We start from the raw sequence: 20,831 nt of genomic DNA on the forward strand, positions 1-20,831 counted from the left end.
AATATCCAAGAAAAACAAACATGGAAGGAGGAATTTATCCACAACCCAGATGTCAGCCATATTTAGCTTGAAAAATGACAACCAGATTGTTATAAAAAAAGTCAGACAAAGGGAGGAATATTGTGGTGCTCTCTAAAGAAATGTATTTAACAGAAGGGCGCTCACAGTTGAATGACAGGAGTAAATATGAAAAGAGTACTAAACAACAGTATGAAGCAGCAAACCGCAAATACCAAGAACAGTTGGGGGCATGGAAAGATAGGGGTTTGTTGGAAATACAAGAATTTAACTTTCTGAAATGCAAACATACCAAAATACCTGCCCTCTACCTTCTACCCAAACTACTCAAAAATCTGATCAATCCCCCAGGAAGACCTACAGTGTCCTCCAGATGTAGTTGCCTAGAGAACACATCTAGGTATATTGATTTTTATCTACAACCACTGGTACAGTCTCTCCCCTCCTACTTAAAAGATACGGGTGACTTTTTACGGGTTATTGATCAAACTGATTTGAAACCTGGGTGCCTGCTGATGACATTGGATTTCAACAGGTTATACACAAGCATCCTACATGAAATGGGCATCAGGGCCTGCAGACATTTTTTGAGGACTAGATCAGTTTCTTTTCTATTCCATACAGAAATGATCCTGGATATGATAGAAACCTGTCTCACCCAGAACTTCTTTCTGTTTGATGGTGTCACTTACCGTCAGACCCTTAGAACCGCAATGGGTACTTGCTTCGCCAATGGTTTTGCAGGGCTATACCTGGGCTGATGGGAGGAGCAAGTAGTCAGACCCCTGGACCAATTCAAAACCAATATAAAAACTTGGGTATGTTACATAGACAACATTTTCTGTATATGGGATGGGAGTGAACAAGATGCCATAGAGTTTGTTAATACACTGAACATAAACACGTTCAACCTCTCATTTACCAGCCATATTGACACAGAGAAAATCGAATTTCTCGATTTTAAAATCAAAGTAAAAAACAACATTTTAACTAAAATTTTGTACAGAAAAGAAACCGCTGGGAACAGTCTATTGCACGCACACAGTTGCCACCCCACTAGTCTCATTAAGAGCATCTCTTTAGGGGAACTTTTATGAGCCAAAAGCAATTATAGTACACAGGAAGACTTTTTTTTTTTAATTTATTTTTTATTCAGTTTTTATGCCAGCAGACAGATAATGAAGACTAAATACAAAAATGCAAAAATAAAACACTGTAGCTTTATAAATTATAAGGCGTCCACAGCAAGGTACAGAGTGAAACAAACATTAATATAAGCTGCAGAGTCATTACTGCCGCATCCACTTCTCAATTGGTAACCAAATTTTACCCCCAAACATTTTCCGTCTAATTCCCTTTAGTTTATACAGAGAGGATTCCAAATGATATATAGATACCAATTTAGCTTGCCATTTTACAAAGTTTGGTGGTTCCGGGTCTATCCATTGTGAAGTGATACAAAATCTGTATACAAACATGATTAAAAAACAAAAGCTTCTTCTGCTAGCGACCTTTTATAGGCTAGACTCTCTTCTACACCGAATATGACCGATTGTGCAGTTAGTTTTACCCCAATGCCTAAACTGTCCATAAAAAATCTCTCAATTTCTGAAATAAATGTAGAAAGTTTTGGACAGAGAAAAAAAACATGAATCGTGTCTGCAGCAACGAAGTTGCAACAACTGTATTTAGTCCCCCGTCCAGACTTCTATTTTGTTAATTTAGCTGGCGTATAATACAGATTGAACACCGACATATAATGTTGGGATTAAAGAGAGCCATTTAATAAAACACTATTAGCTATCTCCAAACTTCTTTCTAACATTGTTCTCTCTACACCCAACTTATCTTGCCATTTCTTCTCTATAGCCAAAAGATCATCTTCCTCGGTTGCCAAGAGAAGTTGATACAGAAGACTCATTTTAAGCCTTCTTTTGATTGCTTCAATAATCGCTATTTTATCTAAGAAGAGCATATTATTTGACAGCTTCTCTTCACAAAAACTTCGGAGCTGAAGATATTTAAAAAAGTCTACACGTTGCAATTTAAACTTATCCAATAAAAAATCAAAGGAAACAAAACTTTTCCCGAGAAACAGATCGCCCAAGACCCGAACACCCTGCAATTCCCATCTTTCCATCACCCGATCTTTAAAAATTTCAGGGAGAATAGGGCAATTGTAGAATGGTGTATACGATGTAAACTTAGTTAGCATTCCAAATTTCTTCTTCATTGCCCTCTAGACACAGCAAGCCGTATAAAATATTTTAAATTTGGTATTTTTGTAATAACTTGGTTCCACAATTCTATTCAAACATTCTTTAGCCTGCTGACCCAAGAGCATTTCGTAAATGAACGGGGCTGAGAATTCTTCGGTAGGATCCTCTGGTAAAAGCAATATCCCCATATGTTGCAATAATGCTATCCAGTGATAGAATTGAAAATTGGGAATACCCCAGCCTCCTCTCTCCTTTGGTAGTGTGCATTTTTTTAAAGATCGTCTTGCTCAGTGATATCCCCATAAAAATCTTGAGCACATTCTATGTATTTGAGCAAAATAATGAGAGGGTATTAAAAAAGGAATGGCACGAAAAATGTATGAACATTTTGGGAATATTAGCATTTTCAGTATATTAGAGCGTCCGACCAACGAGAATTTTAAATTGTCTAATCTCTCAAGTATTTTATTTGAAGCATCAATTATTGGATCAAGATTGGCTGCAATGATTTTATCTACATTAGCCATGAGTTTTACGCCAAGGTACGTGGCCTCTTGATCACACTTAATATTTTCTGGTCGGCCTGCTACAGAGTGTATAGTTTGGGTCTTGGCAACATTTAATTTATACCCTGAAATCCGGCCAAACGTTGCTGCAGCTTCTATAATAATTGGAAGTGAACTTGCAATATCGTTAGACACAACCGCTATATCATCTGTGCAAGCGCAGATTTTGATTTCAAAATTTTAATTTGGACAGGTTTAATTGCAAGGTTTTTTTCTAATGCCAAAATAAAAGGATCTATATATAAAGCAAATAAAAGAGGGGAGCAAGGGCAGCCCTGTCTCGTCCCTCTTTCTATCAAAACCTTCCCCGATAATTTCCCGGCTATCCTAATAAAGGCCGCTAGATCTTTGTATAATGCCTTTATTGCTTTAATTAGAGCATCCGGGAACCCCTTCTTCACCAAAACCTGCCACAAAAAATTCCAGGAGACCCTGTTGAACGCTTTTTCAGCGTCCAACAGGGCCCTGCGCCCAATCCAACAAAGAGACAATTCTTCTAACATGATCCGTGGTTTCCCTTTTTTGTATAAAGCCATGTTGTCTCAAAGACACCAGACCCGGGATCATAGCATTCAACCTATTGGCAATCACTTTGGAGTAGATTTTGTTGTCCGAATTCAAGAGAGATATTGGTCTATAAGACCCCATTTCTATATCTTTTTTGCCCTTTTTTTTAAATACTTCTATAATAGCATTAGACCAGGACTGGGGAGGATTTCCTTTGAAGGCCTCTTGACATATTTCCACCAGCTCTAATCTCATGCTATTCCTGAAAAAACGATAAAATTCTAAGGGAATATTGTCAGGACCCATTGCTTTCCCCTGAGCTAGTGTTAGTATGGCGCTCTCTATTTCCCCCCAACCTGGTAGCTCTTGTAGACTTTTCTTTTGTGTTTCATTTAATGTAGTTAGAATCACTTCATTTAAATATTCTTCGGATGAAGCCTCTCCTACATCATCCGTATAAAGTTTCTGGTAATAGCCTTGAAAGGCGGTCAGTACACCCTCCTTGGTCTCTTGGAGCACTCCCTGAAGATCTTCTACTTTGGAAATGTCTGTGTAGGAAGCTTTTTCCCTTACCCTTTTAGCCAAAATACGACCCGTTTTATCCCCATATTCATAAGCTTCCTCCTTATGTAACACAAATTGAGCTGCTATTATATCGGCTATGGTTGCATAGGCCTGAGACCTGAGAATAGAAAGCTCCCTCTGAATTAGATTAATAACAGCGGGTTCCACCCCTACCCTTATCGCCTCTGCCAACTTCTTCTCCACCATAAGCACTTTATCAAAATCCTGTTGATGTTTTAACAGGGTCTGCTTCCGTTTAGATCTGGAAAAACTTAATGTTTCACCACGGACCACAGATTTAAATGTGTCCCATACAATCGGTATGGAGGCGGTGCCTTTATTCATCTCAAAAAATTCCCATATCTTAATAGCCATAAGCTGACGATATTTACTTTTAATTTATTTTTGAGGTTCTTCCCTTTCTCCCTGATCAAGATCTAACGTCAGAATCATCGGATTATGATCTGAGACTACCTTGGGTTGAATCTCAATATTGACCCTCGTCAAGAATATAGTTGAGATAAAAAAATTGTCCAGTCGAACAGATTTCCCATGGGGAGGCGAGTAGAAAGTAAAACCATCATCGTCTGGAAATTTAGAGTTCCAAACATCATTTACCCCATGATCCATAATCAGAGCTTGCAGTGATTTGTACACCAGCCTCTTTCTGCCCTTATATACATAATTAGATCTAACATCAGCAGCTGCTTCCAAGTGGATATTCATGTCCCCACATATTATCATAGGCACCGACCATTGAGCTAATTCTATGTTTAAACAATTAAATAACTCAGCATCGTCTAGGTTTGGTCCATATACATTACAAAGCGTGAACCTCGTTTGGCCTACTTCAATTCCAGAAATGGCCCAACGACCCCATTTATCAGCTGCTACTTTAAAGCTGCTTCCAAACCCTCGTTTTTTCCAAATCGCCACTCCTCTTTTCATCCCTGTTTGTTTGGAATACACTATCAATTCCATACCCACTGATTTTAAGTACCCTTGATTGTGCTATGGGATATGCATTTCTTGTAGACATAAAATGTTCACCTGTAAAATTTGCATAAGTTTCTCCAGGATCTGTCGCTTTTTAGGGTCATTAAGGCCACAGATATTTAAAGAACAGATTTTAATCTTCATAAATGGATGCATAGCTAATGATTACATCAGTCTTTAGCTGTCCCTGCTGTCGATTCATATTACAAACAACCAAAGCATTACTTCCAATTTGTGCCATATTTATAGGTATAACTAACGCACTTGCTTGCTGTTTAATTACTTTCTTCATTAACAAACTCCTGTCTGCTGGTTTTTTTTCCCCCACCCCTACACCACCACACCCTCGTGACCCCCCCTTCCTCCCTCCCAGATACCTTACTATCCCCCCTTCCCCTCCCCCTCCCACACCATCCTATGAGGCCCAGGGACCTTCAGTCCCTGTAAATATTGGTTTACCGGGCTCCACTCCCCCCGTTCCGAGGACCAAAACACACAATCCTTTTTCTATACAATTTTGCTAACGGTGGAAAGAGATATAGAAAGAAAAAACAGTGCTGCTGAAGCCAAGGAAGAGAGATTAGAGCATTTGTTGAGTTCATTAAGTTCTCTCCCCTGGGGCAGTGTCAACATATAAATAGTCTCTTAATGTATATAATTAAATTCACAGGATGCCTACAAATCGGCACTTAATCATCCCAATGTGTCCAGAAACTATTTAGCCTGTACTTGAGACATGAAAAATTTCGTCTGACCCTTGAAGACTACCTTTAGTTTAGCCGGGTTCTGTAAGAAAGCCACAGCCCCCTTTTTCTGAAATTCTGGGAGCAGTTGACGAAGATGCCATCTCTTGGAGACTGTGGCTTGACAGAAATCAGGTCTCGTAAAGAAGCTACAGTCTTTAGCGGTAACTTTCTTATCTGGTCTTGCACGTCCAAAGATATCCTCACAAGCTCGAAAGTTATTAAAATTGACCAGAATATCCCTAGGGAGGATCTGTTCCCCTTGGCGGGGGGTTTTGATTCTGAATGGAAATCGATGGGCTCGTTGGACCTCTTTGGCCCAGTCCCAGTCCGTTAAGTCAGGGAATGCTTCTTCCAATAAATCCACGATAAACTTGCAAGCATCAGTCCCTTCTTTCTTTTCTGCAATCCCCAAAAAACGTAGGTTGTTCCTTCGGGCCTGATTTTCCATATCAGCCAGTTTATGACTCAGGTCATCCCTATGAGCCTTGACCACTTCTAGCTCCGTTTTTTGTACCATCACTTGATCTTCCAGGGCAGATATACAAGCTTCTGCTTCCGTGACCCTTTCAGCAGTTTCAGTCCCTGTTTTAATTACGCGTCTCACAGCATTTTTGACTTTGCTACATTTTGCCTGCAAACGTGCATTCTCCGCCTTACTCTCACTTCTATGGTACATCATGGTCTCGTATATTGTCTCTAAAGTAATTTCTTGTGGAGGGTCATTTGTTGGCTGCGTCTCTATAGCCTGTGGATAGATGCCATTGGCCCCATTCTCACACCCGCTGTAGTTTCTTTAAGATTTTCCCCCTCAGGAGTAAGATTTTCTTGCGAGGGCATTTTCTTCTTCCTACGACGCTTGACAGTAGTAGCCGTCACATTTGACGAGTTCAGACTTGTTCTTGAGTCGCGTTCAAAGCTACTCACTGCACTCACTTTATCAGAATCATACGTGGCATTCAACTCCTCATCCTCTTCCTGCGAGGCCTCAGACAGTGAGTAAAAATATTCATTCAAATCATTTGGGGCTACACCATCCTGGATCTGCGTGCAAATATCAGACAGTTCAGAAAAGTCTTTCTCTACACTTAAATTGTCATGGCACTCTATGATATTTTCGCCTTCGGGCATACAAGCTCCTATTTCTGTTTGGCTTTCTTGTGTTAGCTCAGACCAGTCAGCGCAATGTTGCACCATGTCTTTACTCGTATCTTTCAATGAGACCGTCTATCCTAATACTTCAACAATAGTAGACTCCTCTGCAGTAATTGAAACATCAGGGGGGTCGCTACTGTAGACACCATACATTCTTTCTGCCCCTCAATTATCTCAGACCGTGGCGCAGATACAGTGTTGCGAGCATTCTGGCGCTTGAACATAGCAGGGAGAGTCTGTGTCCCCAACCCAGCAGTACCCCCTTGCTTAGCAACTCGCACTACCGATACCATTTTGCCCCTGCTGTTCCCACCTTTCTTTGCTTTTATTATTGCAGGATTATTCATTTCATTATTATCTGTATTTTCAGTATTCGCAGTAGTCTCACCAGTCTGTGTGGAGTCCTTGGGTGAGGTAGGGCTCTCAAAGCCTTCAGCTGCCACTTTTTCTCTGCTCTTCCCACTTCGCGTGGTAAATTTTGGCGTCTCAGTTAACTTAGTCGGACCCTTCGGCAGCATTTTTCCTCGACGTGCAGGGCCACCCCGACCACGAACCAATGGTAAACTATGGCAGAAGTGGAATACAGGCAACCACTTAAGACTTTTCTTATTATGTAATAAGAACAGCGGTCCAAACATTGGTGCACGGTAATTGCGGCCAAATCTTCTGAATTCATCCAAGCGCCAGGACTCCGTGCTCCGATCAACAAGCAGCCAGGCAGGGCTCTAAGACCGTGGGTTTTACAGGAGCTAAGGGAGCGTCTTCAAAGCACTATAGCACTATAGCCACAAATATCCACAAATATCCACAAATGATGTTTATCTCACTTTAGAAACTCTCGCTTGCACATTTTTTTTTTTTAAGATTAGCTCGGAGATAACAGGCTCTTTCAGCTTTCCCCAATATACTGTGCCGCCAGAATGAGTTTTCAATCCATTCCGCCTAAGACCACGGAACAAACATTTCTGAACGCTGCTGCCGAGCCCAACTCGCTCGGCTCAATCCGCACCACTACGTTCACACCCTCGCTCAGGTGTGACGCGTTACTCTGTCTCCGCTCCCTCCAGGATCCGACCCCGAGCTTGGGGGAAATGCACAGTTGCTGCCTTCCTTCCTGCTCCTTCGTTTCCGCGCGAAGCCTTCCACAGCACCGGAAAACAATTCCAACTCCGCTCAGTTCTGACGGTAAGATGGCATGGTCCGCTCCGAGCAAAAGTCGAGTAGTGGTCTACGAAAAACCGGGAGAGTGGACGGACCTGCTCACACAGCACGCACCACGGTCGCCATCTTGCCCCTCCATGTTTTTACACAGGAAGACTTTAACATTGAAAAAGACATCATGGTTGAGAGATTTCTAGAGAGAGGGTACACAAAAACATGCATAGACAATTCCCTGATTGAAGTAGGCAGACGAGACAGGAAAGAACTACTGTTGGAGGAACCAGTGTGAATAAATGAAACCAATGGCACAGAAAAGATACGCTTCATAACAGGGTTTAATAATGAATAAGGGGAGGTGAAACAAGCCCTTAAGAAATTTTGGGATGTGCTGAAACTAGATAAAGACCTAACCACTGAGATAGAGGATTACCCACAGACCACCTACCGCAAAGCTAAGTCTTTGAAAGAGATGGTGTGTAATACACTCATTCCCCCAACACAAAGAAAAACCCAGTCCAGGGGTTCTACGTCTGCGGCAAGTGCAAAGCATGTCAATACAGTTGTAATGTTAAGGAGGTCAAACTCTCCCGCACTGTAAACCCTTTAAGATACAGAAACACTTTTCATACAACACAGAATACGCAGTGTATGGCTTAAAATGCCCATGCAACAAATATTACATAGGAAGCACCATACACCCAGCGAAGAAACGTGTTCTATAACACCTAAGAGCAATTAAAAACAATGACAGGCAATACCCTGTAGAGAGGCACTTATGGTGATAAGAGCAACAATAGCCTGATCTCATATTGCATCTTGGACAATATCCCCATATGGGAAAGAGGGGGAGACAGGACTCAGGAACTGAGAAGGCTAGAATCACGTTTGATAATTAAGTTCCACACAATGCAACCTGAGGGACACAACTGCGATGAGGCTCTATCATTACATTTGGGTTAACCTTGTTAGATCAGTATTGATTGTACATGATATATCTTGTTCTGAGCTATTTTTATGAAAATGTTTTATTACACGTGCAATGCTTCCTGGCACCACTTTGTGAATTTTAATTGAATGTAGTGTATGTAAACAGTATTTTAGAATGGTCTTTTCACCTTGCTTTTTTTCACTTTTCTCACATAGGTCCTTGTTGAATCTTGAAAGGAGAGTAGAATGCAAGAATGTTTAAGCACTTAAAATGGAGTCACAAATGAGTCAGCGCACAGTTTTCTGAATGTGAAACATACCTATCAACACTTAACTGGTATGTCCTATGAACATTGATCCAAGGTGGTGTAACCTGGTTCAAGGAGATGGATTAATTTGCCCACAGGGGCTGCACGCCTTCTGAATGCTGGTATGAACATTTATTTTAGGACAAGACATGGTTGACATGTATTTTGTTGGCGTACTCCGCCGTAACAAACTAATGTGGTTTTGATTTCAAACCTTTAACCGTGGTTAAGCCCACTGGGGCGAGCGGACTGTGACTCCTACCGTTTTATGCCATTAGCAAATTGAGCAGCATCAACCTTATGTTCATGCTAAAGAGTGCAAATGATAAGTCATTTATTAGTTATCTGAAGCGTCACGTCCTACACTAGAGGCATTGTTGATCAAATTACACAATGTTGAGATCATGACTAAGCCCACTGGGGCTGTTTGAAAATAATCCTGTAGATATACAGTTGAAGACGCGCAAATGTTAAACACTGCATATATTATTAACTAACGCTTGCAATTGAATGTATATTGCTTCTCTTTTTCTTTTACGAAAAACATAGCATAACACATGTAAATGTATTGAAAAATGTTCTGAATTCTAGCTCCATTACGTTGTATTGGCCCCGCAGGGGTGAGCGGCGCGTGACGTCTCCCCCTGCGGATTTCGCCCATAATGGTAGGGTCCAGGAGCGCGTTAGAGGGAGCGTCAGGGCAGTTAGCATTGCGTAGTTGCTGAGGAGATTAGGCGCAGGGAGTTTAGAGAGGGCGTTTAGTTTTTCTTAGCGGAATCGGAGAGACAGGCAATTTAATCGTTTTGGTGCTATAATAGAGGACGATAGTTAGTCAGAGTACGTGTATTTTCTGAAACGGAAATGAGTTAGCAGCTTATAGCAGCGCTGAGAGTGATACAGCAGGAGGGCAGGGAAGACATGCTGACACAGGCAGCGCGTGACGAAATGATGCCTCCAAAACGCCCACCACAGAGACAAGCGGCAAAAGGAGTGAGCTATGCAATTGAAGCCTGTCAACCGGCTTCTGTCAGGAAACAAAAAGGGCGCGTTCGTTCGTTGAGTGCTGGGGCTGAGGAGGCCTTGCGTCATGGTGAGAGGAGTAAGACTGTGTCAGCCCGAAGAGCGTCATCCCTCACACGCCAGAAGCAAGTGAGTGCCTTAGATAACAGACAAAGCGGACCTGAGGTGAATATGCTGGTGGAGGGAACCCCTTCGAGAGCTGCCACGAGTGGTGCGCAGGTTTCCCTGAAGAGAAAAGGGAAAGAAAAGACGGTAAAGAAGGTAGCCCTTACGCAGGATGGTTTGGGGGCGGATGGCATTATCTCCTCACCCCTTGAATGGTATTCCTGTCAGTGAGGCAACGGGGCTTGATAATGGACAGAATAATGTAAGTCAGAGGTTCATGATGAGAGGGGGGTCGGGGTCGTTGGTGGCGTATTCAAGTGACAGCGAGGATGACGAAGTGGTTTACGATACACAACCCTCGCATGCCCCCCATAGTCAAAGGATTCAGATACAGCCACCTCAGAATTCTTCGAAGTTTCCCATGGCTTTAGTAGTGGGTCCTCCAGTGTTTAAACATGACGCAATGTTACAAGGGACACAGGAGGTGAGTGATTCTGAGGTGGAGGAGGAGTGTTCTGTGGGTTCAGACACGGATGACGATTCTGAACAGGAGCAAGGACAGGGAACATTGCGTGCAGAACAGGAAAGCAGGCGGTGGGACACTCAATATATGTTTCCGCGTGCCCGCCCTTCACCGTATGATTTAACAACAAGGGGTGGTGATGGACAGAGTTTCTGAATTAAGCAGAATACTCTCACCCAGTCAAGAGATCAGGGTTAGATCCAACACCGTTTTTTAGCTCACTGCACCATCCCAGTTCAGAACCTGGCTATATGCAAATTAGCCTGTTCCTGTCCCAGTGCATGATGGGAACAGGGCAAACCAAACTACCAAGCCAATTCTTACACTGGGAAGGAAACAAGCTTCCGGGGACCAGTTTCTGGCATTTCAGCTGTCGTCGGCCCGGCTTGCTTGAATCCTGATGTTGCAATGAGCAAGGTACTCACATCTGAGTATACCCTTCCACGCTTAGGGTGGACAAAATATTTAACAACAAGGGGTGGTGATTGACAGAGTTTCTGAATTAAGCAGAATACTCCCACCCAGTCAAGAGATCAGGGCTAGATCCAACACCGTTTTTTAGCTCACTGCACCATCCCAGTTCAGAACCTGGCTATATGCAAATTAGCCTGTTCCTGTCCCAGTGCATGATGGGAACAGGGCAAACCAAACTACCAAGCCAATTCTTACACTGGGAAGGAAACAAGCTTCCGGGGACCGGTTTCTGGCATTTCAGCCGTCGTCGGCCCGGCTTGCTTGAATCCTGATGGTGCAATGAGCAAGGGATTCACATCTGAGTATACCCTTCCACGCTTAGGGTGGACAAAATATTTAACAACAAGGGGTGGTGATGGACAGAGTTTCTGAATTAAGCAGAATACTCTCACCCAGTCAAGAGATCAGGGCTAGATCCAACACCGTTTTTTAGCTCACTGCACCATCCCATTTCAGAACCTGGCTATATGCAAATTAGCCTGTTCCTGTCCCATTGCATGATGGGAACAGGGCAAACCAAACTACCAAGCCAATTCTTACACTGGGAAGGAAACAAGCTTCCGGGGACCGGTTTCTGGCATTTCAGCCGTCGTCGGCCCGGCTTGCTTGAATCCTGATGGTGCAATGAGCAAGGGACTCACATCTGAGCGCCCCATGTGCACTGAAATTCCAGCTAGAGTTCAGGCTCCCATGGAGGTTGTTCATACCTCACGAATCAATAAACAAAAGAAGAGTGTCTGGGAGGAATGAGAACCAAATTTGGAGCACAATAACAACCCCACTAGGGTGTTTAGGAAGGCCCTCACTCACCACCTAGTGATGACATGCTTCATCATCGGGCCCCACCAAAGAGACCGAATGTCTGTTTGGTGTGCTGCAACGCCAGGATTACTGCGGAGCTGGTTGGTGAGTTTAAGGGCGTGTTGGGTGAAAATGAACAAATAGTGAGTGATGAGGGTATTTAAAATTGTCAGTAGTGTATCTGAAGTAATTTTATTAAGTGATCACTAAAGACAAAAGGTATAAAATATGTGAGGATCCAGTCCACTATTAATTGAGTGATGGGATCCTAGAGAGTTGTCAACATGTTTCTTGCCATCGAAACGGTGTTAATTTACCCGGCAATTCTTCAGGACTGGGTGTGATAAACCCTGGCGGTATGGGCACTCTAAGGCCCACCCTTACCTAGGGACGTGATAAGTGAAAATTATAAAAATGGATGGTGAAAAAAGTGCAAAAAAATTAGGAATATTGAAGTAATTCCTAATTACTCCTGGTTTAGGAGGCTTCTACTGATCGTTTCTGCACCTGAAAAGTAAGGGACAGAGACACATAGAAGGTACAAGACAAACATTTTAGAATTTTTCTCTGTTGTCATCAGTTTTGTGGTAAAAATAGTGCTCCAAACGTGAAAGGCACTCTAGCTGTGGACAAAATAGCGCTATGTTTAACACCACCTGGTAGCCATGGGTTCGTAAGAGCTAGGAGAGGTGTGGTGTACTATTTGTGGTACAGGCTAGTAGTGACTAGGGAAAAAAACAGGTGAAGATCTTCATAGAAGACCATCAGCTTAGCGATCAAGTTAAAATATATACAAATAGTAATTAAGTTAAAATTGTCTCACTTTTGAGGTGTTGGGAATAAACACCATGGGTCTCAGGAGGTGGGTGGGAGTGTATTCGGCACACCCTAAATCATGGCATAACACAAGGAAAACAAAACCGGCATCAGAATCAATTTTGCCCCATATGGCAGGCGGGGCGCGATCGATACTTAGCTTGTTGCAGGCAAGATGTTCCTACTTACGCCCTCGACGCTCGGCACCCGTAGTGTACCTACGTCGCCCTCGAACCGGACCCCGAAGATGAGTAAGCGGGTTCGGTTCGGTGTTTTAAATGCAGGGTAGCGAGGCGGCAAATGCTTCCGGGTGGGCGTGGCCAAATTGACGTTGTGGAACGACACGGAGGCTTCGCTCAACGTGTGCGTTCTATTGGTGTTGCTGGAAAATAGGACCGCCTTGTGGGAGTGGACGCGTTATGAGATTACCTAGGTAACCGGGAGGCATTCGCGTTTGCCGCGATGAGGCTGCTTCCCGGTGGGCGTTGTCAGTTGGCGTCTAGCACGTCATAGGGGCGTGGCTACGCCAGAACGTGCAATAGGCTAGGGATGACGGAATTTTACAGAGGGAAGGCGTCTTTTAGTTGCCTGGGTAATCGGAAGATTTTAGAACATATCGGTTTGCCTTGATGGATTATCAATGAGGCAAGGAATTAAATTCAAGCGGGATCATGGGGTTTAAATTGTTGTGCTATTCTGGCATCTGAAATAGAAAGAACTGATATCACAGGACTCCGACTCATTTGATTACTGTACTCCAGGGAATATCGTCATTTAAGCCAATAAGATGGGTACCCAGTCTATACACCCACCTTTGTTCCTTTTCAAACAGAAGGTTTGTAGTGTTTCTCATACCACTTACATGCTCAATGACAGTCCAACGCATGTCGTTGGGAGTGTGATTATGTTCCAGGAAGTGGCGACTCAGTTTTGTGGTGAGTTTTTTGCACCTGATATTGGAGCGGTGTTCACATATTCTTTGTTTCACTTTGCGTGTCGTCATTCCTACGTATCGTAGGTCGCAGGAGCAGGTGATCAAGTAGACAACATTATCCGTATTGCAGTTCGTATGACATTTTTGTGTCCATGTTTTCCCCGGTTCAAGTTCAAGAGTTTTGGAGTGTGTAGTAAGGTGGCACACACTGCAGTTGGCACAGGGAAAGTGTCCAGTGATTAGAGGAAGACCCCAAATTTCTGTGATGGATCTTTCCCCGGTGGGATTCTCGGTTCTGGGTCGCGTGTGTACGAGGGTGTCCCTCAGGCTGCGCCCTTTTTTAAAAGAAAACAGTGGTCTCTCCCAATTAGTTTTTACGCTTGATACAATGCGCCAATTCCTGTTGATTGATTTCTTCATGTAGTTTGACATGGCATTATATGTGGTTACACAGGTCAGTGGTATGGTTTGATTGTTGGTAACCTTGTCTTCCAGGAGGGACTCCCGTGGTTGATTGCGGGCCCTTTTGTAACCTTTGTTGTCACCCAAGACCCCTAAAAGAAAACCTCCCATATGGACAATATTTGCGAATCAGACGCAATTGTTCAGAACTCCAAGACTTCAAAACCCAGTCTGCAGAATTAACAGATAAACTGAAGTCTCGTGGTTACCCTACACAAATACTAAACAAAGGTTACAAAAGGGCCCGGAAGCATTTGCCGCCTCGCTACCCTGCATTTAAAACACCGAACCGAACCCGCTTACTCATCTTCGGGGTCCGGTTCGAGGGCGAAGTAGGTACACTACGGGTGCCGAGCGTCGAGGGCGTAAGTAGGAACATCTTGCCTGCAACAAGCTAAGTATCGATCGCGCCCCGCCTGCCATATGGGGCAAAATTGATTCTGATGCCGGTTTTGTTTTCCTTGTGTTATGCCATGATTTAGGGTGTGCCGAATACGCTCCCACCCCCCTCCTGAGACCCATGGTGTTTATTCCCAACACCTCAAAAGTGAGACAATTTTAACTTATTTACTATTTGTATGTATTTTAACTTGATCGCTAAGCTGATGGTCTTCTATGAAGATCTTCACCTGTTTTTTTCCCTAGTCACTACTAGCCTGTACCACAAATAGTACACCACACCTCTCCTAGCTCTTACGAACCCATGGCTACCAGGTGGTGTTAAACATAGCGCTATTTTGTCCACAGCTAGAGTGCCTTTCACGTTTGGAGCACTATTTTTACCACAAAACTGATGACAACAGAGAAAAATTCTAAAATGTTTGTCTTGTACCTTCTATGTGTCTCTGTCCCTTACTTTTCAGGTGCAGAAACGATCAGTAGAAGCCTCCTAAACCAGGAGTAATTAGGAATTACTTCAATATTCCTAATTTTTTTGCACTTTTTTCACCATCCATTTTTATAATTTTCACTTATCACGTCCCTAGGTAAGGGTGGGCCTTAGAGTGCCCATACCGCCAGGGTTTATCACACCCAGTCCTGAAGAATTGCCGGGTAAATTAACACCGTTTCGATGGCAAGAAACATGTTGACAACTCTCTAGGATCCCATCACTCAATTAATAGTGGACTGGATCCTCACATATATTATACCTTTTGTCTTTAGTGATCACTTAATAAAATTACTTCAGATACACTACTGCCAATTTTAAATACCCTCATCACTCACTATTTGTTCATTTTCACCCAACACGCCCTTAAACTCACCGACCAGCTCCGCAGTAATCCTGGCGTTGCAGCACACCAAAGAGACATTCGGTCTCTTTGGTGGGGCCCGATGATGAAGCATGTCATCACTAGGTGGTGAGTGAGGGCCTTCCTAAACACCCTAGTGGGGTTGTTATTGTGCTCCAAATTTGGTTCTCATTCCTCCCAGACACTCTTCTTTTGTTTATTGATACTTGACCGGGGAACAAGAGTGTCAGATACTCTCCCTACCTCTCTTCTTGGTATTTCATACCTCACGAATACCACGCGACATGGTTGAGGCGCAGATGGTTGGTGTTCGGAATGCGCCATCTGTTCAGGCGGCTGACCCTACCGTGTCACGGTACACTGCGGAGCTTGGTAAAGTATGCGCCAGCGAATCTAGAGCGGATTTTTTGTGAGCAGACAGGTCTCAGGAGCGGAGCTCTGATCTGTTTTGGTCGAATTTTGACGGGGGAGTGGGGGATGGAGCTTGCCCAGGTTCTAGTGGAGGGTGTCAGGTGAGGGGTGAGTTTTGTCAGCCAGCAAGGGGTCAGGTGGGAAGCGCAACGAAGAGCAGAAAGAGTATACATTCCAAACAGAGTGTAGTGGGTATGGTGGGTAAAGAAGTCAGGGTTGGGGGGGGGCAACAAATTCTTCTTTGTTGTTTCAGAAGTCAAGTGCGGACTCTTCTGTGGCGAATGTGGCCCCGAGAGACTATCAAGAGCAGATGTCTCAGACTGAATTGCAGCAGCGGGCAGGACAGCTACCATGCGGTAAGCATCAGTGGTGGACAGTGTGGGAGGAGGGTAGAGATGACAGGGGACTGTACGAGAATTACCTATGGTGCAAGTTGTTGGGGAAGGGAAGGCAGGAGGAAGGTTGGGCCAGGTGATATGGCATTTTCTGGTACTTGCTTCCAATGAAACCATTAAATGCAGGAGTTTTACCTCAAGAGTTGCCTGTTATAACAGGAGGGAAGGCTCGAGAGGCAGCATCGGAACAGGTTCTCAATGTTAGGCAGCGGCTGCCTTATATGGGTTTGGCGATGCCGCTGGGGTCCCATTTGTCAGAAAAAACTAAGCAGCGGATATGGAATCACGAGTTTGTGGACATATTCAAATTGCTGCATCGAGACATACAGGCCAAGGAAGGTTCCAAAGAGGAGGAATGGGAGTTAGCGCGACGTCCCAGGGTGCCTCGTATGATTGAGAACTGGACCTCCGCATTTTTGATCTTCGCGAGCATCTATTGTGAACGGTACCCTGAAAGGTCCGTCGCTCTTTACAAATACATGGACATAGTAAGGAAGGCTCAGTTACACTTTGGGGGATACTCCTGGCTTAATTACGATGAGGAGTTTCGAGCCCGTATTAGTATTTGCGTAGAGAAGCCGTGGGGTGGCGTAGACTCGGAGCTTTGGCTTCAATGGATGTCCACATCGCATCCATCGTCTACGACACACACCGCAAGCGGCTTGCCAGTCCCCTACCGGCCCTTTCTATGGCGTCCCGCTCAATCTGGAGCGGGTACATGGGGAAGAGGCGTTTCATCAGGTACAGGAGCCTGTTGGAATTATAACAGAGGAATGTGCAACAGACCATTGTGCCGCTTTAAACACGACTGTTCACATTGCGGGGGCGTCATCCGCTCACGCAATGTAATGCCCCAGCGGGGGGTTTCAGTGGGCATAGAGGCAGTGACCAACAGCGGTTTCCAGAGCAAAGTGGTTGGGCAGCGAGAGGTAGAGGCGCCCCTTCCCTCCTTTCCCAAAAGGCGCCTACTCCCATTAGATTGAATAGCTTGGTGCCTTGGTTGAATAGATATCACGATATTGAGGCAGCATCCCGTTTGTTCTGGGGGTTTCGGGAAGGTTTCAAATTAGGGTATCAAGGGCCTAGACAACAGAGGTGGGCTGACAATCTGCGTTCGGCGAAAGAGATGCCAGAGGTGGTAAGTAAAAAACTGGAAATGGAAATTGGAGCAGGTAGAATAGCGGGCCCTTTCAGGTATTGCCCTTTGCCCAATTTGATCGTGTCCCCTATTGGGGTCATTCCCAAGAAAACTGCTGGTGAATATCGTATGATTCAGCATCTATCCTGGCCAGAAGGGGGATCTATAAATGATTTTATATCTGAATTGGACGCTTCAGTATCTTACACAACAGTGGATGAGGCAATGGAACTAGTGACAAAGATGGGAAAAGGAGCTGAAATGGCGAAATGCGATATTCAGTCTGCTTTTCGGTTAATGCCAATTCACCCTACCGATTTTGAGTTATTGGGGATGTTTTTCCAAGAGCACTATTTTGTTGACAGGGTATTGCCAATGGGCTGTGCGGCCTCTTGTGCGCTTTTTGAAATGTTCAGCACATTCATACAATGGATTTTCTCTCAGACGTGTGCAATGGGTGTATGTTGTCATTACTTGGATGATTTCCTTTTCATAGGAAAGGCAAATACGGGACACTGTAAAGAAGCGCTGACGCATTTCCAGACGCTTGCTGAGGCTCTGGGGGTCCCTTTAGCACCAGACAAGACCGAAGGCCCTGTCACAGTGATAACTTTTTTGGGCATTAAACTAGACACCACGCATATGACAGCACGCCTTCCTCGAAATAAGATTCGCGAGATTAAGGCTTTTATCCTCACAGTTTTAAACACAACTAAGATTGAGGTGAGACAGGTGCAGCGCTTGTTAGGTTATTTAAACTTCGCCTGTCGAGTGGTGAGGGCGGGACGGACGTTTTGTAGACGTCTAGGCATGGCTTTATCTGGTGCATATCTCCCACACCACAGAGTTCGTGTGACAAAAAACATCAAGGAAGATTTACGAGTGTGGTTGTGTTTTCTGGACAACTTTAATGGCATTCCTTTACAATTTGTGCATGACAATTTTGTGTGGCAAGTGCAAATCTATTCTGACGCTGCGGGGTCCAGTGGCTTTGGTATCTTCTGGGAAGGACGGTGGTGCGCAGAGGGTTGGCCAGAACATTGGAAAAACCATGGAAGAAGCATCGCTTTTCTAGATCTTTTTCCGCTCATTGTAGCATTACTAGTGTGGGGCCAAGAATTTCAGAACAGGTCGGTGTTATTTCATGTTGATAACATGACCGTTGTGAACCTGATTAATAACCAGAAAGCGAAAGATGTTAGAGTTTTACAATTACTGAGAATGTTCATGCTTTTAAGTTTACGATTCAACATGATGTTCAAAGCTCGACATGTCCCAGGGGTTAATAATTGCATTGCTGATGCTATTTCCCGATTTCAGTGGCAGAAATTCCGCGAATTGGCGCCAGGGGCGGATCTCTACAAAACAGAAGTGCCGCACAACCTTTGGGCCCTAGGGGAGTGAGGATCGTTCAGCTAGTCGAGCAGTCCATTGCCCCTTTGACTAGAAGAAGTTATGTGCAAGCATGGCAGGAGTTTTTACATTACAAGCAGAGTTTGGGTGGATCTGAGTCAGTGGGGAAAGTTACAGGTGGTATTTGCGATTTTGTGCTGACTTTAATAGATGAAGGTTTGTCGCACACCACAATTGCAGGAAAATTGTCTGGTTTATCCTTTTATGGTCAATTGTTGTGGGGTTTTGACCCGGTGGATGATCAGCTGGTAAAGAAAATGTTGAGGGGTTTACAGAAGGGGTCAATTGGCTTAATTACCAATGGCCAAGAGCTCCCATTACATTTGAGTTGTTGCAGAAGTTGTTAGGACAATTAAGTTTGTTTTGTTATGATCTTTGGGAAATTGGGCGTTTTAGGTTAGCTATGATTTGGATGTTTTTTGGGGCTTTTAGTTGTTTCTGAGGTTTTGGGTATTGGAAGGGATAGAGGTTTGTCCAGGGCAGAGATTGCATTAAGAGAAAATAGGCTGGGGATATGGGTGAGGAAGTCTAAAACAGATCAACTAGGCCGAGGCATGTGGGTTTTTCTAAATAGTAGTGGGATGGCTGACTGTTGCCCGGTGCAGGAGTGGGTTTGATTTGTTTCTAGAGAACCGATGACAACAGGCCACATTTTCATTCATAAATCTGGTGCGAAAATTACTAGTTCCCAATTTTTAGCAGTATTGAGAAGGGCTCTGACATGCTTGGGGGAAAGTCCAAAATCGTTTGCCACACACTCTTTTCGTATAGGGGCTGCTACAGAGGCGGGAAGATTGGGATTGGGTTTGGACGTGCTAAAACGCATTGGTAGGTGGAAGTCTAACAGTTACAAATGTTACGTGCGCAAATAAAATTGTTGTTTGTGTATCTGGATGGGGGTGCTTTGGTCTAATTTTTCTTTCATTTCAGGTACTGTGCGGGGTGCAAATTCGAAGTTTAAACGGCAGACCTGGATAGTAGGCCATTCGTTTGTAAAGTGGGCAGCCCTGTTCGCAGAAGAGCAGGTTTATGGACGATCACTGGGTATTCCTAGTGCGCAGCACGAAGTAGTCTGGAAGGGTAAAGGAGGCATGCAGTGGGATGATTTAATTCCAACACTAACACAGATGTTTCACATGCGAGGTTGTCCGGACCACCTTATCGTCCATGTAGGTGAGAATGATTTAGTTAAAATGTCAGGACTCGCGCTCATCAAGCGCATGCAACTTGATTTGACGGTGCTGAGGATGAATTGGTCGACCACTCGCTTGTTTTGGACTGAGTTCATATACAGACAATCTTGGCGACAGGCCAGGTCACATGCAGCAGTCGAGAAGGCCAGGCGGAAACTAAATAAAGCCATGAGGGTGTTTTGTAAAGTGATGAAGATTGGGGTTTTACAGCATGAGAACATCTCGAGTAGCGAGAGTCATCTTTTTCGAGATGACGGAGTCCATTTATCTCAGTTAGGCATGGCCTACTATTTAGTTGAAATCAGAGACATGCTAGCGCAAGAGCTACAAGTGAATCTTTGGTGCAATTCAAAATTATAAAAGAAGTCTGTTTTTCTTGGGGTGGGGCCAGGAAAACTCTTTAGTTTTCCAGGGTGGCGTAAAATCCCCAGGGAGGAGGGGTCTAGAGCGGGCTCCTCCAGTTATTAGTTAGATAGGGGGAATTATACAGAACAATGGAGGGGAAAAAATGGAAAGAAAATGTTGGGGAAGTTATGAGGAGTTCAATACAAGAAAAGAGATTATTTGATGGTTTCGGTATAAAGTCTAAATTTATAATGAAAGGAAATAAATAAATAAAGAAATAGGTTTCGGTTCAAATGCCAAATTTACATGTTTGATGATCTGTTGGGAAATTTATGAATTTCATATCCTGAATAAAGTGGCCTTTTCTGCTATGAGAAAGCGAGT

The 20,831-nt window shown here is 44.0% G+C and overlaps 1 protein-coding gene across 1 annotated transcript; it reads left to right on the forward strand.

Annotated features, from left to right (window-relative positions):
- The first annotated feature begins 15,836 nt into the window (after positions 1-15,836).
- On the forward strand, positions 15,837-20,462 carry LOC147703628 (uncharacterized). The gene is made up of 2 exons (XM_086929527.1): positions 15,837-15,924; positions 19,840-20,462. The coding sequence occupies exons 1-2, from the start codon at positions 15,837-15,839 to the stop codon at positions 20,460-20,462; spliced, it is 711 nt and encodes a 236-aa protein (XP_086785653.1).
- Positions 20,463-20,831: the final 369 nt, after the last annotated feature.

This window comes from Lissotriton vulgaris, chromosome 7, assembly GCF_964263255.1.
Source record: "Lissotriton vulgaris chromosome 7, aLisVul1.2, whole genome shotgun sequence".
NCBI classification, from domain to species: domain Eukaryota; kingdom Metazoa; phylum Chordata; class Amphibia; order Caudata; family Salamandridae; genus Lissotriton; species Lissotriton vulgaris.

Coding starts and splice junctions, on each gene's coding strand:
- LOC147703628 (XM_086929527.1), top strand. CDS start 15,837: ATGGTTGAGGCGCAGATGGTTGGTGTTCGGAATGCGCCATCTGTTCAG. Junction 15,925..19,839: donor ACGGTACACTGCGGAGCTTG/GTAAAGTATGCG, acceptor CTTTCATTTCAG/GTACTGTGCGGGGTGCAAAT.